General features: G+C 39.0%; 1 protein-coding gene across 2 annotated transcripts; it reads left to right on the top strand.

Moving 5' to 3' along the window:
• Nucleotides 1–10,996, top strand: SUMO2 (small ubiquitin like modifier 2). 2 transcript variants are annotated; one of them, XM_082859907.1, is made up of 4 exons: nt 12–242; nt 1,863–1,994; nt 7,494–7,565; nt 10,335–10,996. In XM_082859907.1, the coding sequence occupies exons 1-4, from the start codon at nt 222–224 to the stop codon at nt 10,395–10,397; spliced, it is 288 nt and encodes a 95-aa protein (XP_082716033.1). In that variant the 5' UTR covers nt 12–221; the 3' UTR covers nt 10,398–10,996. The 2 variants fall into 2 exon arrangements, with proteins under 2 accessions (XP_082716034.1, XP_082716033.1); XM_082859908.1 differs by lacking the exon at nt 7,494–7,565 and having other exon boundaries at nt 1–242.
• Nucleotides 10,997–17,036: the final 6,040 nt, after the last annotated feature.

The following is a 17,036-nucleotide window of genomic DNA, read 5'->3' as shown; positions in this document are numbered from 1 at the left end:
TTGCGCGCTCCCGCGAGGCGGCAACCAATGAGGAGCCCCGGCGGCTCGGGCTCGCGCACGCAGGATGGGGGGAGGGAGCGCACAACGTGCGCGCGCCCTCTCCCTCCTCCACCGCTGCCGCCTCCTTCTTCTGCCGCTCCTGGTGCTGCTTGTGTGCTCGTTCGGTGCGGACCTGGTACCTCTTTTGTGAAGCGGCAGCTGAGGAGACTCCGGCGCTCGCCATGGCCGACGAAAAGCCCAAGGTGAGCTCGGCGCCGTCCTCCGCGCCTCGCCGCGCGGCCGGGGTCACGGCGCGGGCCGGGGTCCGGCCCGAGCCCGCCGCGGGCTCCCCGCGCCTTCCCGGGCCCCCCACGGGGCGGCCGCGGCTCAGGCCCCGGCGCTCCGCGCCATTTTCTTCCCTCCCCTCTTCCTCCCTCCCGCGCGGGAGGAGGCCCCACCGCCCTCCCCCGCCCCCGGCCGCCTCGGAGTGCGCGCCGGGCGCGAGTTGGGCGGGCGAATCGCGGACACCCGCTGGCCCACCGGCCGCGAGCTGGGCTTCTGGGCCCTGCTGGCCGGGCACGCGTGACGAGGGGCGTTAGGGCGCGCGGTGTCCCCACCCTCGGCGGACCCCGCGCCGGGCCGCGGCGGGTGTTGCCGCCTTGGCGGTGGCGAGGAGTTCCCTCCTCCCCGGGCTTCCCCCCTCCGGGGTGGGGGCCGCGGGCATCTGGGGACCCCTGCCCCGGGCCGCACTGGCCGGTTGAGGGTTCGGGGCGAATCAATGGGCTGCTGATGGGTTGGAAGCCGGATGCCCGTCGGCCGTCGTGAGGGGCCGGGGTTGGGGGATTCCCGGGGAGTATTTCCCACATTTTTTGTCGGAATGGGCAGTGGCTTTTCCCTGGGTGCCAAATAACCCCTAACCTGCCGAGACCATGTGGTTTCGAGAAGTTGGAGGCAGATGTACGAGCAGAGAGACTTCGTAGGGCTTAACTTTTCAACGCGGGTTTTGAGGCTCCAGGAGGCTTTTCCCTGGAGGACTCGGGTACACACTTCTTCCTGGCACACGGGACTTTCTTTTGGTTTGTTTTGTGACACCCCCCCCCCTTTCCATTCTGAAGTGGTTTAGGGGCTACAGAATTCCTTCTACACTTGATTTTGATGAACTTCAGGTTGGGTAAAAATCTACAAGGAAGACTTGTGGAATAAATCTGCAAGGAATAAAACTGTGCATTTGACTCATGACAACAAAGGGGAGGGGAGAATAAGCTCATAACTAAAAATAAACAAAAATGAAGCTGCTCATAGAGGCGAACAATAATAGTGGTTCTGAGTTATTACCGCTGCTTGGGAGAGAATCAAAGGATATTCCTCAATTAGGGTTATTTTTTTTTTAATGTAGCTTGAGATTTGTTATTAAGCTGAATTTGGTAACTTTTTAATGAGATTTGTAATGAGTTTTGAATTTCAAGCTCTAGATTTTTCTTGCATTCTGTACTCAAAGCATTTTGGAAAGAGAAAGGATGCTTATTTTTAATCTTTTTAGAGGAAAGACATTTTGAGTGTAATACAATATATGTCATTTAAAAAAACTCAGATTCAAGAGGGCATTGCAGTAAATTGAGGGAGATCCATCTTTAAAAACCAGTTGTCGACACTGATAGTATTGGATGCAGGCTGCTTTTCTGTTTCTGTGACATCTATTTAATATTGTTGCTTCAGGGTTTCTTATCTTTCAGATTGATTTCAGCAGCTGCAAACAGCTGTATGCTCTGTTATAAGAATGAGAAACCTGTTGATTTCTGAAGCAACTTGGGCTGCTGCTGCTGCTTTAAAAGGTGTTTGTTCTTCACATTTTCCAAATTCTACTTTTATTTTTCTTTCAACAGGAAGGAGTCAAGACTGAGAACAACGATCATATTAATTTGAAGGTGGCGGGGCAGGATGGTTCTGTGGTGCAGTTTAAGATTAAGAGGCATACACCACTTAGTAAACTAATGAAAGCCTATTGTGAACGACAGGTGAGGAACTGACTTGTATACTTCCACTGAATAAAACGTATTTAAAAAAAACAAACCTTTTTTTCTTGAGAATAGAAACCAGCATAATATATCAATAGATTATCTTTGGTAGAATGAATATGTACTTATATACTTGATATATCACAATTTTATCATACACTTGGTTTGTTGATTCTTCATAAAATCCCTTAGGGTGGTTAATATCACATATGATTCTAGTTCTGTGCCAGAAATGCATCAAATTATTTTCACAATAATTTGGTTTGTTCCCAAGGGGATGTAATTTTACTTTTATAAGAAAATAAGAACGAACTTGGTAAAATTTCTTGTCAGGCTCTTTTTTAACAATTAAAAATTTGTCTTGTGTCCAAACAATTTATTTCGGGTGTTTTAACCAATTTGGAAGTAAATGTGGGTTTAAGGACATTGCAGTTTTCCTGAAGCATGTAAAACTGTAATATTTTCTTTTTACACTAATAGTAGAGGTCAAGAGATTTAACCTCCTGAGCCAAGCATACACATTCCTGTATTATAAGGATATTTGAATTTTACTCAGAAAATAGTAAATTTTTTAGCTCAGAAGAAGTAGAAATGAACAGATGCTGGGAGGTAAATGTAAACTTTAAGACAAAGAAGCTTCCTTTTGTGATGTTGAGTCTGTAACAATACAAAGGTAATTTTAAAGATGACTTTTGCAAGTATAACAGAAACTCTGGTAGATCAGTTAATCCAACAGTAACCTGGCAGAAGTATTTTTCTTGTTCAACCCTGGATGTATAATATATGAAAGTTTGGAAAATTATTTTATTAGACCAAAACAACTTGTCTACATTGCAAATTCACCTCCTAAAAATAGGTTCAAAACAGAGTAAGGTTAAAACCTCTACAAGTTGGGAAATTGAGTTTGAGTTGACACTTGGGCCTTCTCCATGAGACTGAAGGGCTTCTTAAACTGAAGATTTAAACTTCTTTTTGAGTTTGAAGCTTTATTTTATGCCTAGTTTATTTATAACATAATAAGAGTACTGTGGTTATAATTCTTTATCTTCAAAACCTTTTTCATAGTTCCTTACAAAGATATGCCCTTCAGTGTACTTTCATTTGAAGAATTCTGGTGAAATCCCCTAACAGTTAGTAAATATGTACTTATTAATTGTGCTAAAGAATTTTTGCACTGGTATCTACCATATTTGAATACTAGTACTCCTTCAGGTTCCAGGGGAATTTTAAAAGGTAATCATTTTGTAGAATGTTTATGTAGCAAAACCTTATACAACATAGAAATTCATGCTTAGATTTGGTGACTTTCAACAAAATTCTCTGCATATCCTAACTTTTCTCTAATTACTATTAAATTTTAGCTTTTAAATGGTCATATTTTTCAACACTGACTATGAAAATTTTCAAACTTAGAGAAAAAAGTTTACACTGAATACCCATGAGTCTACTGCCTAGATTAACTGTTACCAATTTACTATATACATCTATTGATACTCTCTGTCCATCCTAAAATGGTCATATTTAAGACTTCCCATATTTCCTGTAGGGCCCCCAAAGGAGCTTTTTATCTTTTTTTTTTTTTTTTTTTTACCAGATGCCTATGTGCTGGGGCATTATACTGTGTGCCAGAAAAAGTAAAGCACATCCTGTGTATTCTAGATTATCCTTATAGGAAATTGTCTTATAAGATCTAGTTAGTGGGTCAATCAAGAATTTTTTAGTTTTCCTGCTATGTTAAAGTAAGTCTATATTACCCAGTGTAAATAAAGTTTTCCTTTATTTTTTTCAATTATTAGGCATAAGATTGGGATTATATTTGACTAAACTTGTTGGGTCCACTCTTAACTTGCACTAGAGGAAAAAGAACATTGGTAATCCATAAAAAATATAATTCCACTGCATATCTGTTGGAATGCAAATGTGAAAATATTATCCAGGAAGAATTTGGAAAGATGTTTATTCCCATTTTCTTCTTAAGTTGGGGATAACCTCAGAGTTTTGAGTGAAACAAGATCCCTGTTTACTTTTCAAGTGGTTTCTCTGGTTCTGAGGAAGAGGGAGTTGAAGTATCATCTAATTGGGCTGATTCCCTGCTTTCTAAGTGTAGTTACAGGTTATTAAAAACTAAAATATTTATCTGATCTGATTTGCATAGCTCAAGTTTTTTTGGCAGGTGAGACTTCTTGACCAAAGATTTCCTATCAAGATTAATTGAATGCTCATATTTACTTTCTAATGAACTCATTTGGTATTGGATCTCTGGAGGAGTTCCAGTGAATGCCTAATAGGCATCTAAAACTGAACATGCAAAGCAGGACTCTTGATTCTACTAGAAATCTTTCTCTGTTGTCCCCACTCAGTAAATAGCACCATTCTGCATCTAGTTGTCAAAACCTTAGGATCCTCCTTGATGATGCATCATAACAAATAAAACCCATCGGCGAATTCTGTTCTCTATCTAAACTTGGTCCAGCACAGTAGCCACAAGCCACATGTGTTTACCACTTGAAGTGTGGCTAGTCCAAATTGAGATGTGCTGTAAAGTGTAAAATGAATGCCAGATTTTGAAAACTTGGTGTGAAAAAAGTTAAATATCTCAATTTTTAAAATGTTGATTATATGTTGAAATGGTAGTATTTTTAAATATGTTGAATTAAAACTTTTATCAGACTTTTACCTTATTTTTAACTTTTTAATGTGGCAACTAGAAAACTACCATATGTGGCTGACATATTTCCATTGCATAGTGCTGAGCCCACAACCATTTTTATTCTATTCCTGATTAACTACTACCTCAGGGACTTCTCTGATTAATTCAGAGTGCCCCTGTTGCCATCACTGGGTCCTCTCACTCTTTTTTGTTTGTTTTGATTTGTTGTTTTGCATTGATTATTGTCTGTATTTATCTCTCTGCACTAAAGTGTAAGCTTCATGAGCATAGGGCTGTTTTATTATATGACTATTTTTCTAGAGCCTAGACCAGTGCTCAGCATATAGAATGTGTTCAAATGCTTGTAAAAGAATAGAGAACATTCAAACCTAGTATTTCTGTAGGTTGGTTTCTAAGTAAGTTTTTCATTCACATGTAGAGTTAGGCTTTGCCCACTTTATATCAGCCACATATCCTTCAGGCAACTGATTGAGAGCATACTATTCCATTCTAGTGTAAATCTACCCCAGCATTGTTTACTAGATTGTCAGGTGGTTTCAGAGAGCACAGAATAATTGGTTTAGTCCAGTTCGTCTTTGTGAAATGAAGAAATGGGGTCCCGAAGAGAGAACCTCACACATCTCTTCTGGAGCACAACTCTAAAGCTCAGGGATGAGATTTATACAGAAGAGGAAACCAAATACTGGTTTAATGCAAATTCATTGTTTGAATTTACATGGTTTATAGAATCTTAAAGGCAAGTTTCCTGAATTTTGGACTTTTGATCTCTAGCAAAATAGCTTTTATTGATAAGGAAAAGCGTAAAAACAGGTGGCAATAAAGGAATACAATTTGCTTGTGTTCTACTGGCCCTGCCTTCCCTTCGCCCTTATTTTGAATGGCCACGCCATTGGATGTAGTGAAGGAAGAACCCAGCATATAGAAGATGCTAAGAGTTTTGTTGAAGCAGAGTCTCCAGTGGAGTGTTTGTAAGTAGATAATACTTAGTATTAATGGCTTGGTATTGAATTCTTGGTTACTTTGTGTAATTGCAAACTAAATTTGAAAGTCATGAGGAATGAATTAGGTTATGGCTGTCACCTACCTGGTGGGGGATTGCTTGTATTCCGTAAGACAAGGGCTAGTCTGGAAGTGGTATGTGTCAAAGACCAGAGTGTTGTGTTGTGTTTTGTTTAATATTTATTTTATTTACCTATGTATCTATCTATCTGCACCGGGTCTTAGTTGCGGCATGTGGGATTTTTGTTGCAGCGTGTGGGATCTTTTTAGTTATGGCATGCGAGATCTTTAGTTGTGGCATGTGGGATCTAGTTCCCAGACCAGGGATCGAACCTGGGCCCCCAGCATTGGGAGCGTTGGAGTCTTAACCGCTGGATTAGGGAAGTCTCAAAGACTAGAATTTTAAAGGAAAGCAGTATGATTTTCACGTGACAGGTAGTTTTAAAGACCAATTCAGTGAATCCTTGTTAAATAAGGGAATACAGTTGTTAAACAAGTGTTCATTGAACACTTTATTTCAATATTTTTAGTCCTAGGAACTCAGTTTAATTTTCTCTTAAATATCAAAACAGGGAGTTTTTGTAACGAGAATTATAGTTTGTAATTTGAGCATGATACAGGAATGGCTTTGTGTAAGATGCTTCCAAGAAAGGTATTTTTCAAGTTAAAATATTCACAGCATACCTCCAAAGAAATCTTGTCCTCATTTGGTTGCAGTTACCAGCAACTTTACTATTTTGCTCTTTTCCCCTTCTCCCCACCCCTATGTCAGGTAGGTGATTCTTAATAATGGAGTCCCCTTTGCAGAAAGGGGCATATTTAAGCTCATTTATCTCCTTAAATGCACATAAAAATTTCTTGACACTCCCTTTTTGTAATAAAGCTTCTCCTCAACTTAGCTTTAGGTTTATTTTCAAATAAAAACAGAAAATGAAGCATATTTAGATACTGCTTTTCATCCATTTTATTCCATCAGTATTTAGCACCTACCATGTGCAAGATATACAGTATGTAACTAAGTCTAGATTTCTGTCCCTACTGGAGCTTATTTTCTAGTACAAGGTTGACTAACAATTGCAGGCTTAGGTAAGTACTAAGCAGAAAAAAGCAGGTGCTTCTTTAGAGCTGTTCCAGGATTTTCTTGGATGTGGATTGTGGTCTTATAGATGGTTTTAGGGACCAGTTATTGCCTTGTGTTTTGCTGTAAATGTACTCACTGCCCAAGGATAAGAACTTGAATATGCCTGTGGTGTTCCTAGTATTGTGCTGGGCTGGGGCTTAGGTTACTCTTACATAGTGGTAGGAATTGTTTGGATAGACAAGAAGGGAAGGTAGCTTTTAGGCAAAGTTTTATTTTAATCATTACACCTTTTTTAGGTGACTTCAGTTTTCATATTATTAATGGGTTTTGTTATGTGTTTGTTTTTGGAGCGCTTTTTAATGTGCGTTGAGGAATGTTGACATGTGCATCTGTTGCTTCAAATTTCCTTTTAGTATCTAACTCATTTAAATGCACTGTTTGACTCAAGGTATGATCTGTTCAAGCTTGAAGTAGCTATGGTCTCAAAAGTAACTATGGCTCTCAAAAACAGCCTTTTTTTTTTTCCAGTCCTTTTTAAGAAAAATCATTTTTCCAATGAAAATCAAACATAGTATAGTTTAAAGAAAGTGAAAATCACTCCAAATCATTTAACCAATATAGAAATGTTAACATATTGATGATCATTTATTTAGGTCTCTCTTTTAAATATATTCATGGCAAAATATGCATGTAGTTTTAGTTCTTACTGTTTCTTTGCATTCTTATTGCTTTTAAACTCTTTGTCCAGGGTTTGTCAATGAGGCAGATCAGATTCCGATTTGACGGGCAGCCAATCAATGAAACAGACACACCTGCACAGGTAAAAATGTCTTTGTGCTAACTAGAAAAACCAATGTTTTTTATAATTTTCTCAACAGCTTTGTTTATTAATTTGTGAACTTCTAGTCATTGGAATATAGTTCTTTTTTTTCTTTTTTTTTCTGTATGCGGGCCTCTCACTGTTGTGGCCTCTCCCGTTGCGGAGCACAGGCTCCGGACGCGCAGGCTCAGCGGCCATGGCTCACGGGCCCAGCCGCTCCGCGGCATGTGGGATCTTCCCGGACCGGGGCACGAACCCGTGTCTCCTGCGTCGGCAGGCGGACTCTCAACCACTGCGCCAGCAGGGAAACCCTATAGATCTTTACCAGAGTTCAAAGCTGTGTAAAATATGGCCAAAAGGGAATAGAAAGAAAAAATAGATTCAGGAAGTGCCAATGGTTTTTAAATATTCAGTTATCACTTAGTAAAACTAGTAGGTCGTTTTACTTTAATCCATATTTTTCTTCTTGCCAGCATTATTTGGAAAAAAATAAATAAAATTCCTGTTTGTTACTTCAGAATGTTGTTTTCCTTTTGTTTTCATTGCTGCAGCTCTAAATCATACCCAGGCTTCCCCATAAGCGATTGGTTGGCTGTTTATCCTAACCATTTTAGTCCCTCATGAATTCTCTTGTACCTATACTTCTGAACTGAAGAGAATCTAGTGGCTCTAACTGCAAGTCTCTTGATAGCTTATGTTTCACAGGGCTGTTGATTATTATTTGGTGGCTTTCCAAACCCTTACTACAAAAGGTGTTGTTTGATCCCTTAATCTCTTTACTTATTACTTCAGTTGTTCTGTCACTTTGTAGGGGATCGGCTGGGCTATCTTCTTTAGCAGAAACTTTTTGTTTCTTTTTACCTTCTGAAATTCCATTTTAAGATATTCTGTTTTGGGGGAAAAAACTTTGATAGCAGAAATTTTAAATTGGAGCCCTTGTCCTTTTGAATTTGTTTTATCACCCCATAAAAACTAGAAAGTGATAAATATGGTATGAGTGAAGCAGAAAATCCAGATTGTGGTTTTGTTGATAATCTTCAAAAACTTGAAATATCTATGAGTTATACTTGAGGGAAGAATATTTTGAAGAAATTTCTGTTGAGTCTCTAAGACGCAATTATAGTATGTAGCCACAAGGAGGAGCTGAATTCTCTTGATGAATGAGAGAGAGAGAAAGCTCTCGTATCCTTTGAAGGCATTTAAAGTTTCACTATAAAATTGAAAAACATTCCAGTAGTTTCATTTCAGTGGATAGGCTGATGGATTTAAAAGAATAAAAACCCATTATGCTAAACTCTGATGGTAATGTATTTTCTGTTTTTTGAAGCCCTCACCCACCACCAAAAAAAAGTTCTGGGACTTGTCTATTATGCTAGCTGCAAATAATTAAACCTGAGGAGGATTTGTTCAGTACTGCATTTATAAAATCTTCAAATTGAATTTGGAATTGACCTCATTTTAGTATTTGGAATTGAATTTATTTTAGAGTGAAATTGATTCATTTTAGAATTGTTCTTCCAGTACTTATTAAATAGCAGAATTGTATAAATTAGAACATTTGCTTAGCAGCCAATTTTAATAGCAGTATAATTGTTATATACTCATTCTCTTAAGTACTTCACTTTCTTTGACTCATTTAGTTCTCATAACTGAATATTCCATTTTACAAATAGAGAATTGAGACTTAGTCATTAATATTTTAATGCTTTAGTTCTACTTTTACTGTATTTGAACTTCATTAGAAACGTTCCCTTTCTTGTCTTTAGATGCCCAAGGTTGTTGTTTTATCTTCAAAATTACCAGTTTTTAGAAAATTTTTCTTGGGTGATTATCAGCATTATAAACTGTTCCAAAGCTTGTTTACCTTACAGTGTTGCCATATGTACCAAGACCTTCCTGCTATCAACATGGTTTTATGTATAATGTGTGGGTAGTAAACCTTGCAAACTTAATAGCATTTTGAATTTTGATTTTTTTTTTAACAAGTCTGTTTTTGCTCATGCTCCTCTTCTTTTTTTGTTTTTTAACATCATTATTGGAGTATAATTGCTTTACAATGGTGTGTTAGTTTCTGCTTTATAACAAAGGGAATCAGTTATACATATACATATATTCCCATATCTCTTCCCTCTTGCGTCTCCCTCCCTATCCCACCTCTATGCTCCTCTTCTTACTACATAGTGGTAACCACTGTTTTTTGCATAGGCAAAGATATAGCCATATTATACACATACACACAAACTTAAAAATATATATACAAATATAATACTATAAGCTGTTTGCTGCCTAGTTTTAAAATTTTCTTAGCCTAATTCCGTATCTAAGGGATATTTCCATTTCTGCATGTGTAAATCTATTTATTCTTTAATAATAGGTACATGGTATTTCATGTATGCATGTACTATATTTTTGGGGGTTTTGATATTTTGGTTATTTTCAGTTTTTTGCTCATCTAAACAACATTGCAGTGAGAGCCTTTATACACATCAGTTTTATTTTCAATAATTAAAGGTGAGATGATTTAACTTATGGACATACTCAGCTTTTTAACTTAAAAACTCAATTTTCTGTAGTCTTCATAAAAAAGACCAAGTGAAAATTATTTAAACCTAAGTCTTACGCTACTTTAAGCTGTGGGGCATCTAAAAATAATGAACACTGGAACTGGGTGGAACTCGTGCAGATTTTCAGGCTATTTAAGTCTGATACTTATAAATTTTAAGAGCTAAATAACCAATGGCCGATTGTTTTTTTTCTCATTTATGCTAGTTGGAAATGGAGGATGAAGATACAATTGATGTGTTCCAGCAGCAGACAGGAGGTGTCTACTAAAAAGGGAACCTGCTACTTTACTCCAGAATTCTGTTCCTCCAGACCAAGAAGACATTCTCAATTAGAAAACTGCAATTTGGTTCCACCACATCCTGACTACTACAGTATAGTTTCTCTATTCTTTCATTTTCCCCTTCCCCATTCCTTTATTGTACATAAAGTAACTGGTGTATGTGCACAAGCATATTGCATTTTTTTTTTTTTTAACTAAATGGCCAACGGTATGTTTTGATCGACATCAAATGGAGATGGAATGGGGAAAAATACTGGTTCTGTGAAGATACCCCCTTTTCTCCATTAGTGGCATGCTCATCAGCTCTTATCTTTATATTCCAGTAAGTTATTTTGCTCTCACTGTTTAACAAAAAAAGAACAACATAAAAATTCTTGCATACCTTGTTCGATTGGAGAATTTTAATGTTTTTCATTTATCATTGTAAAACCAAGGACAATTTTATAACTTTTTTGTACGTAGCTGTTACATGTAGGGCAATCTGTCTTTAAGTAGGGATAAATTACTCTAAAAGAAATGAATCCTAGATAGTTTTCCCTTCAAGTCAAGCGTCTTGTTGTTTAAATAAACTTCTTGTTTAAAATGAGCTGTTTTCTTTATTCTGAGGAATATTAAATAGAAAGTTGAAGCTAGAGAAAAACATGACCTGAATAGGCTTACTAGAAGTTACATTTCAAGGAAGAAATAAAGCTACTTTGCATTTCTGACAGACTAATGCAAAACAGGGAATAACAAAGTTATATAAATGACTAGCAAGGAATGTCCTGAGGCAGAGTGGGTGAGTACATGCAGCTAAGAAAAAGTTCTAATTTTGCTGACTCTGCTGATAAATCACTTGACCATTCTAGTCCTCATTTTGTCTGATGGTAAATACTCCGTAACCTAAGACAGAGTTTTTCTTCCTTATTTGAGGATGTTGAGGGACAGAAAATATTTACCTACGTATACCCATTCTTACAGCCTTAAATATGCAGATCACTACAGTTCTTAAATTCAGTTGTATGGGGAAAGATAACAACTACAGAACCAATAAACAGAATGTTGGAGCTGGAAAGATACGTAAAGATTATCTAGTTCTAACCCCCGTTTTAAAAATGACAAGGCTGAGGTCTAGAGGGTTATTCGTCACATAGTTAGATGGCTATGAAACTGGAACTTAGAGGTTAGGTTTTCGGATGCCTGTTAATTGAATTTTCCAATAATGGTTTTCAAGAGACTGAATTCCCACCCTTACTGCCTAACAATGTGGCCTTTTTGGATCAAGTCCCCATGAACTATCATGCCTTGTCATTCACTTAATTCACTCTGCCTCTGTTGCAATATAGTCTTTTTTACATTCCCCATTTCTATAGTGAATAAGCTTCCCCAGAGACAGCAGGAATTATGTAGGTTTTTGGCTCTGTATATGTGAGTTAATCTTGAATCAACTGAAGTTTTATTTTCCTATATGTGTAGTGCTGCCAACCTATTTTTACAATTTATATTGTGAAATAGTGTGAGAAGCCTGCCCCCAAGAATTCTTAGATATCGGGTAAGTACATTTCTCTTGCTCTAGGTACTATTAAGTACTGGAATTTTGTTGTCCCCAAAATTAAAGTTAGGATTGAAATTCAAGCCAGAGAACTTTATTAAGGAAGGATTCTTCAACTGGGTTCTTGTTTAACCAGAGGGAACTAATGTCATGTCTGAGCTTTCGCCATGTTGGGGGAACTTTTAAATTCTTTCATACTAGAAAAACTTTCGGTAGAATTTTAAAAGCCATAGGGAAATGTGTGGAGAAGGCACTGTTTCATAAATAGTATGTTGTAGCTTATTGATGTTTGGGTCAGTGTATAATTAAGATTTACCTTATTCTTAAGTGAACTTTTGATTGTTGCCCTTGCCTATTTCACATAAATTACCACCAAAAAGGCAAATATTTTATGGGAAAGCTTACAGAGAACTTTTTTAAAAACCCTTTGAAAATAAGCGGATCATTGAAAATGCTGAAAGTAATTGTAGCATTTTAATTTTTTTGGCTTGAGAGGGGAGGTTCAAATGATGGGAGTTACACTGCTCTTTTGGGTAACTGTTAGGACAATTTGGCTAAACTCTTTTAAGTTTGTGCTTACATATCCGACATGTTTGTATCTTAAAAGTAGCAAATAGTACCTAAGTGAACCCAATCTGTATAGGGAGATAAATTTTATTCTCAAGCACCTCTCATATTCATCCAAGCTGCGAGAGGCCAAAACAAAAGGTATTAGCAGCTTCCCAGAAATAGGAGTGTCAGGTTATTTGGCTCATTGTTTTCCTTGTTTATGTTCTTATAGAAATTAATTGGATGATCAGATTACATTCTGTCTAAAGGGGATGATGTTGAATGGAACATGGGAAGAAGTAAACATAGTTTGAGGAGAAATTGGAGACTTGAGTCAAAGTGTGTAATTATGTAGGAAATTGATACCAGGAGGTCAGTAAGATAATGGAATCCCAGGATTTGAGGGCAGCCTGTTGGAAAGTTTTTTCCAAGGTCTCTGTGGGGGCCATAGGGTATTGGAGAGGGCCAGCTGTGCCACTGAGGGTTATTTTTGAGTTAGGGTGCCGCTGCTTTTGAGTATGACTAATAGTGATTCTGGATCATGGTTTTGCATTAGAATCCCCCTAGTGAGCTTTTAAAAAATAGCAGTGCCTGGGCCCTACCCCCAGAAGTGTATTTTCAGAGCAATATTGAATTGAGAAGCAGCTCTGCGAGGCATTCTCACAACTCTTAAGAGTTAAGTACGTTATGGTGAAGATTAAATGAGATAATATATGTTCTAACTACCACATACTGAACTCTTTAAATTAATTTTAAATAAAACTTATTTTCAGCGTGAAGTAAGGGCTCTGCCATAGGATGCTGAGGCTTCAACTGAATACCATAATCCCTAACAATTGGCCTGCATTTTCTATTCATTTTAAAAACTGAATACAATCTTTGTCTCATTAGGTTTTTTTTAAACTTTTTGGTTTGTTTGTTTTTTATTTTTTTTGGCCACACTGCACAGCATGTGGGATCTTAGTTCCCTGACCAAGGGTCAAACCCATGCCCCTTGCATTAGAAGTGCAGAGTCTTAACCACTGGACCACCAGGGAAGTCCCTCATTAGGTTTTTATTAATTAATTAATTAAATTTATTTTTGGCTGCGTTGGGTCTTCGTTGCGGCACGTGGGCTTTCTCTAGTTGCGCCGAGCGGGGGCTACTCTTCGTGGTGGTGTGCGGGCTTATTGCGGTGGCTTCTCTTGTTGTGGAGCACGGGCTCTAGGCGCACGGGCTTCGGTAATTGTAGCACGCGGGCTTCAGTAGTTGTAGCTTGCAGGCTCTAGAGCGCAGGCTCAGTAGTTGTGGTGCACAGGCTTAGTTGCTCCGTGGCATGTGGGATCTTCCCGGACCAGGGCTCGAACCTGCGTCCCCTGCATTGGCAGGCAGACTCTCAACCACTGCGCCACCTAGGTTTTTAAATAAATGCTTAATACTAAATTGTGCTCTGACGAATTTTTTTAAGGAAAAACAAAAGGGAAAGGTCTTTTTTCCTTTTTAAGGAAAAACAATCCTCAGGATTTTAATGATTGTCCAATACTTTAAGCAGCAAAGGACCCATCCACAAGATGCTTCAACATTTTGATTATCTAGGTGATGATTTGAGGGTTAGTCCTGGATGTAGTAAGAAATATATGTGTTTTATAATGAGACTTTGGGGCTTCCCTGGTGGCACAACGGTTGGGAGTCCGCCTGCCAATGCAGGGGACGCGGGTTCGTGCCCCGATCCGGGAGGATCCCACGTGCCACGGAGTGGCTGGGCCCCGTGAGCCATGGCCGCTGAGCCTGCGCGTCCGGAGCCTGTGCTCCGCGGCGGGAGAGGCCACGGCAGTGAGAGGCCCTAGTACCGCAAGGAAAAAAACCCCAGAAAACCATATAATGAGACTTTGGTGTGTGTGGTGGTTAACTAATGAAAAGAGTGCCTCACAGTGGAAAACAGGTTAGGAATTTAATCTATTATTTGGAATGTGGAGTGTTATTTCCCTGTAAGCAGTGACATGTGACTATGTATGAGATCATTTTAGGATTTCCTACACCCTTAGGGCCTTTGTGAAACAGTTTAAAGTCCAAGAATTTTCATGTAATATTTGTTTTCTTTGCACTTGATACTATAAGACGGATTATGTGGCTAATTTTGCAACAAGTTACAGAATTTGGAATACCAAGAATTTTCCCATTCTTTTCTGGGCATACCCTTTTAAGTTATTTGATATTTGTAATTTTAAAGATCTTTTTTTTAAAAAAAAATTTATTTATTTAAGGTCTTAGTTGCAGCACACAGGATCTTCATTGCGGCATGCAGGCTCTTTTTTTTAGTTGTGGCATGAGGACTCCTTAGTTGCGGCATGCATGTGGGATCTAGTTCCCTGACCAGGGATCGAACCCTGGCCCCCTGCATTGGGAGTGCAGAGTGTTTTTTTTAACTTGTTTATTAGAGAAATAGCTTGGAATTGAAGAAAGAAGACAAATTTAAATCACATAATCTCATTTAGCTCTTAGTCTGAGAGGAGGAGGAAATAATGGGGAAATATGAATCACGCTCTCCCTCTCTGCAGTTCAGAGTGACTAGAGGGGCATATCAGACCTTAGTACAGTGTATGTGCCATTTTGTTTATCTTAACTTTGGATAAAGAGAAGGCAAGAATATGACAGCCATTTTCCATATTTGAGACATCTAGGTTGGTTCATTTGACTTATTTAATGGCAAATGAATTTTTAGAGAAAATAAACTCCTTGGGTTGTTTTTCTCTTGGTGGCATTGATCTGCCTTTTTTTTTTTTTTGTGGTGAGGAGGCAGCTAAGAAAAGAATGGACAGATGCATACTAAATTTGGCTCTAGGAGTGATGGATGCAGAATGTATGTGTGAGTGATGTACTTATGGGGCACCCTGCAATACTGGGGTTGAGAAGTGAAACTTGTTAGAAATACTTGTTGGGCTGTTCATTAATTAAGTCACTTACCCAAGTTCAGAAGCACATGACCAGTATTTTCTTTTAATAATAAGGAATAGAAAACATTAAGAGTCTGTATTAAACTGTGGTTGAACATAAGTAACTGCTATACATGTAGGTCAAAAATAGTCTCTGCCATGTCACATGGGTCAACCTAATATGTGTGTATTAGATCACAGCGAAAGCCACTGTTCTAAGAGGTTGGTTCAAACCTGACTGCAGACTCTAGGTAGAGTAAGTTCCAATAAGGATGCCATGTAGATTGCCCATTTCCTCTGGCCTTTTGGAATAAATAGGGGCAGGTTGAAATTATGGGGGACTCAGAACACTTTGCCTAGCAGTGGAAAGCTGGTAACATTCAAGACAAACACATGCTTGAGAATGAAGAGATGATATGTTAGTGCACTTTTTTGTGTTTGGTTAAAGTTTATTTATTGTCCTAAGGCACAAATCGTGAAGAACAACTAGCAGATTGTTCTATTTTAAGTTATACATTGCATTCTTGAATAAAACTGTCCACACGCTCAGCAACAAATGTAAAAACCAACAGGATTCCTGTCTATATTAAAGCAAAAATTATTAGGGCCTTCATCATTTTCTGACATCTTTTAAATAACGACTTTTTTGCCACCTGCTTCAGAACAATAGATTGTGTTCTAAGGAAATTCTGAGAATATTGGGTTTGCAAAAACCTGTTGGGGGACTTCCCTGGTGGCGTAGTGGTTAAGAATCTGCCTGCCAATGCAGGGGACATGGGTTCGATCCCTGCCTGGTCTGGGTAGATCCCACATGCTGAGCTACTGAGCCCACCCACACACCACAACTGCTGAAGCCTGCACGCTCTAGGGCCCATGTGCCGCAGCTACTGAGCCCTCATGCTGCAACTACTGAAGCCTGTGCCCTTAGAGCCCACGCTCCGCAACAAGAGAAGCCACTGCAATGGGAAGCCCACGCACCGCTACAAAGAGTAATCCCCACTGGCCGCAACTAGAGAAAGCCCTGCTCAGCAACAAAGACCCAACGCAGCCAAAAAAACCCAATAAACCTATTGGACTTCTCCGGTGGTCCAGTGGTTAAGACTCTGTGCTTCCTTCCACTGCAGGGGCCACAGGTTCGATCCCTGGTTGGGGGAGTTCCCCCCACCCCACCCCACCCCCCCAAAAAAAAACCTATTGGGAAAGGCGATTACTACTAGGCTTTCTGAATTGAATTACAAATAGAATAGTACTTTGGATATAGTAGGGAGGTGGCAGCGTGGGACTAAGGGAAGTTAAAGAGCACTTAACTGCTTAAAGACAAAGTTAAGGAAGTGGAAGCAACTGCACATTCTCTTCCTGTTAACTATATTTAAAAAGCAGGTGAAAATGGACATGCATATAGGGCAGTGGTTTTAAAATTTCACGGAACCCTGAGGTTGTGCAAAAAGAGGAGGACCGAGTGGAGAGTGGCAAAGGACAGGAGGAAGCAGAGAGGGCCAGGATTCAATCATAGCTGCTCTGTTAATCTATTTTATATATTTGGATTCTGCTTTATAAAAGTTTAAAAAACACTGCTGTGGACTTCCCTGGTGGTGCAGTGGTTAAGAATCTGCCTGCCAATGCAAGGGACACGG

Source organism: Leucopleurus acutus, assembly GCF_964270905.1.
Source record: "Leucopleurus acutus genome assembly, chromosome: 19".
NCBI classification, from domain to species: domain Eukaryota; kingdom Metazoa; phylum Chordata; class Mammalia; order Artiodactyla; family Delphinidae; genus Leucopleurus; species Leucopleurus acutus.
The sequence above is the reverse complement of the archived record's forward strand: the minus strand, read 5'-3'. Positions and strand labels throughout refer to the sequence as shown.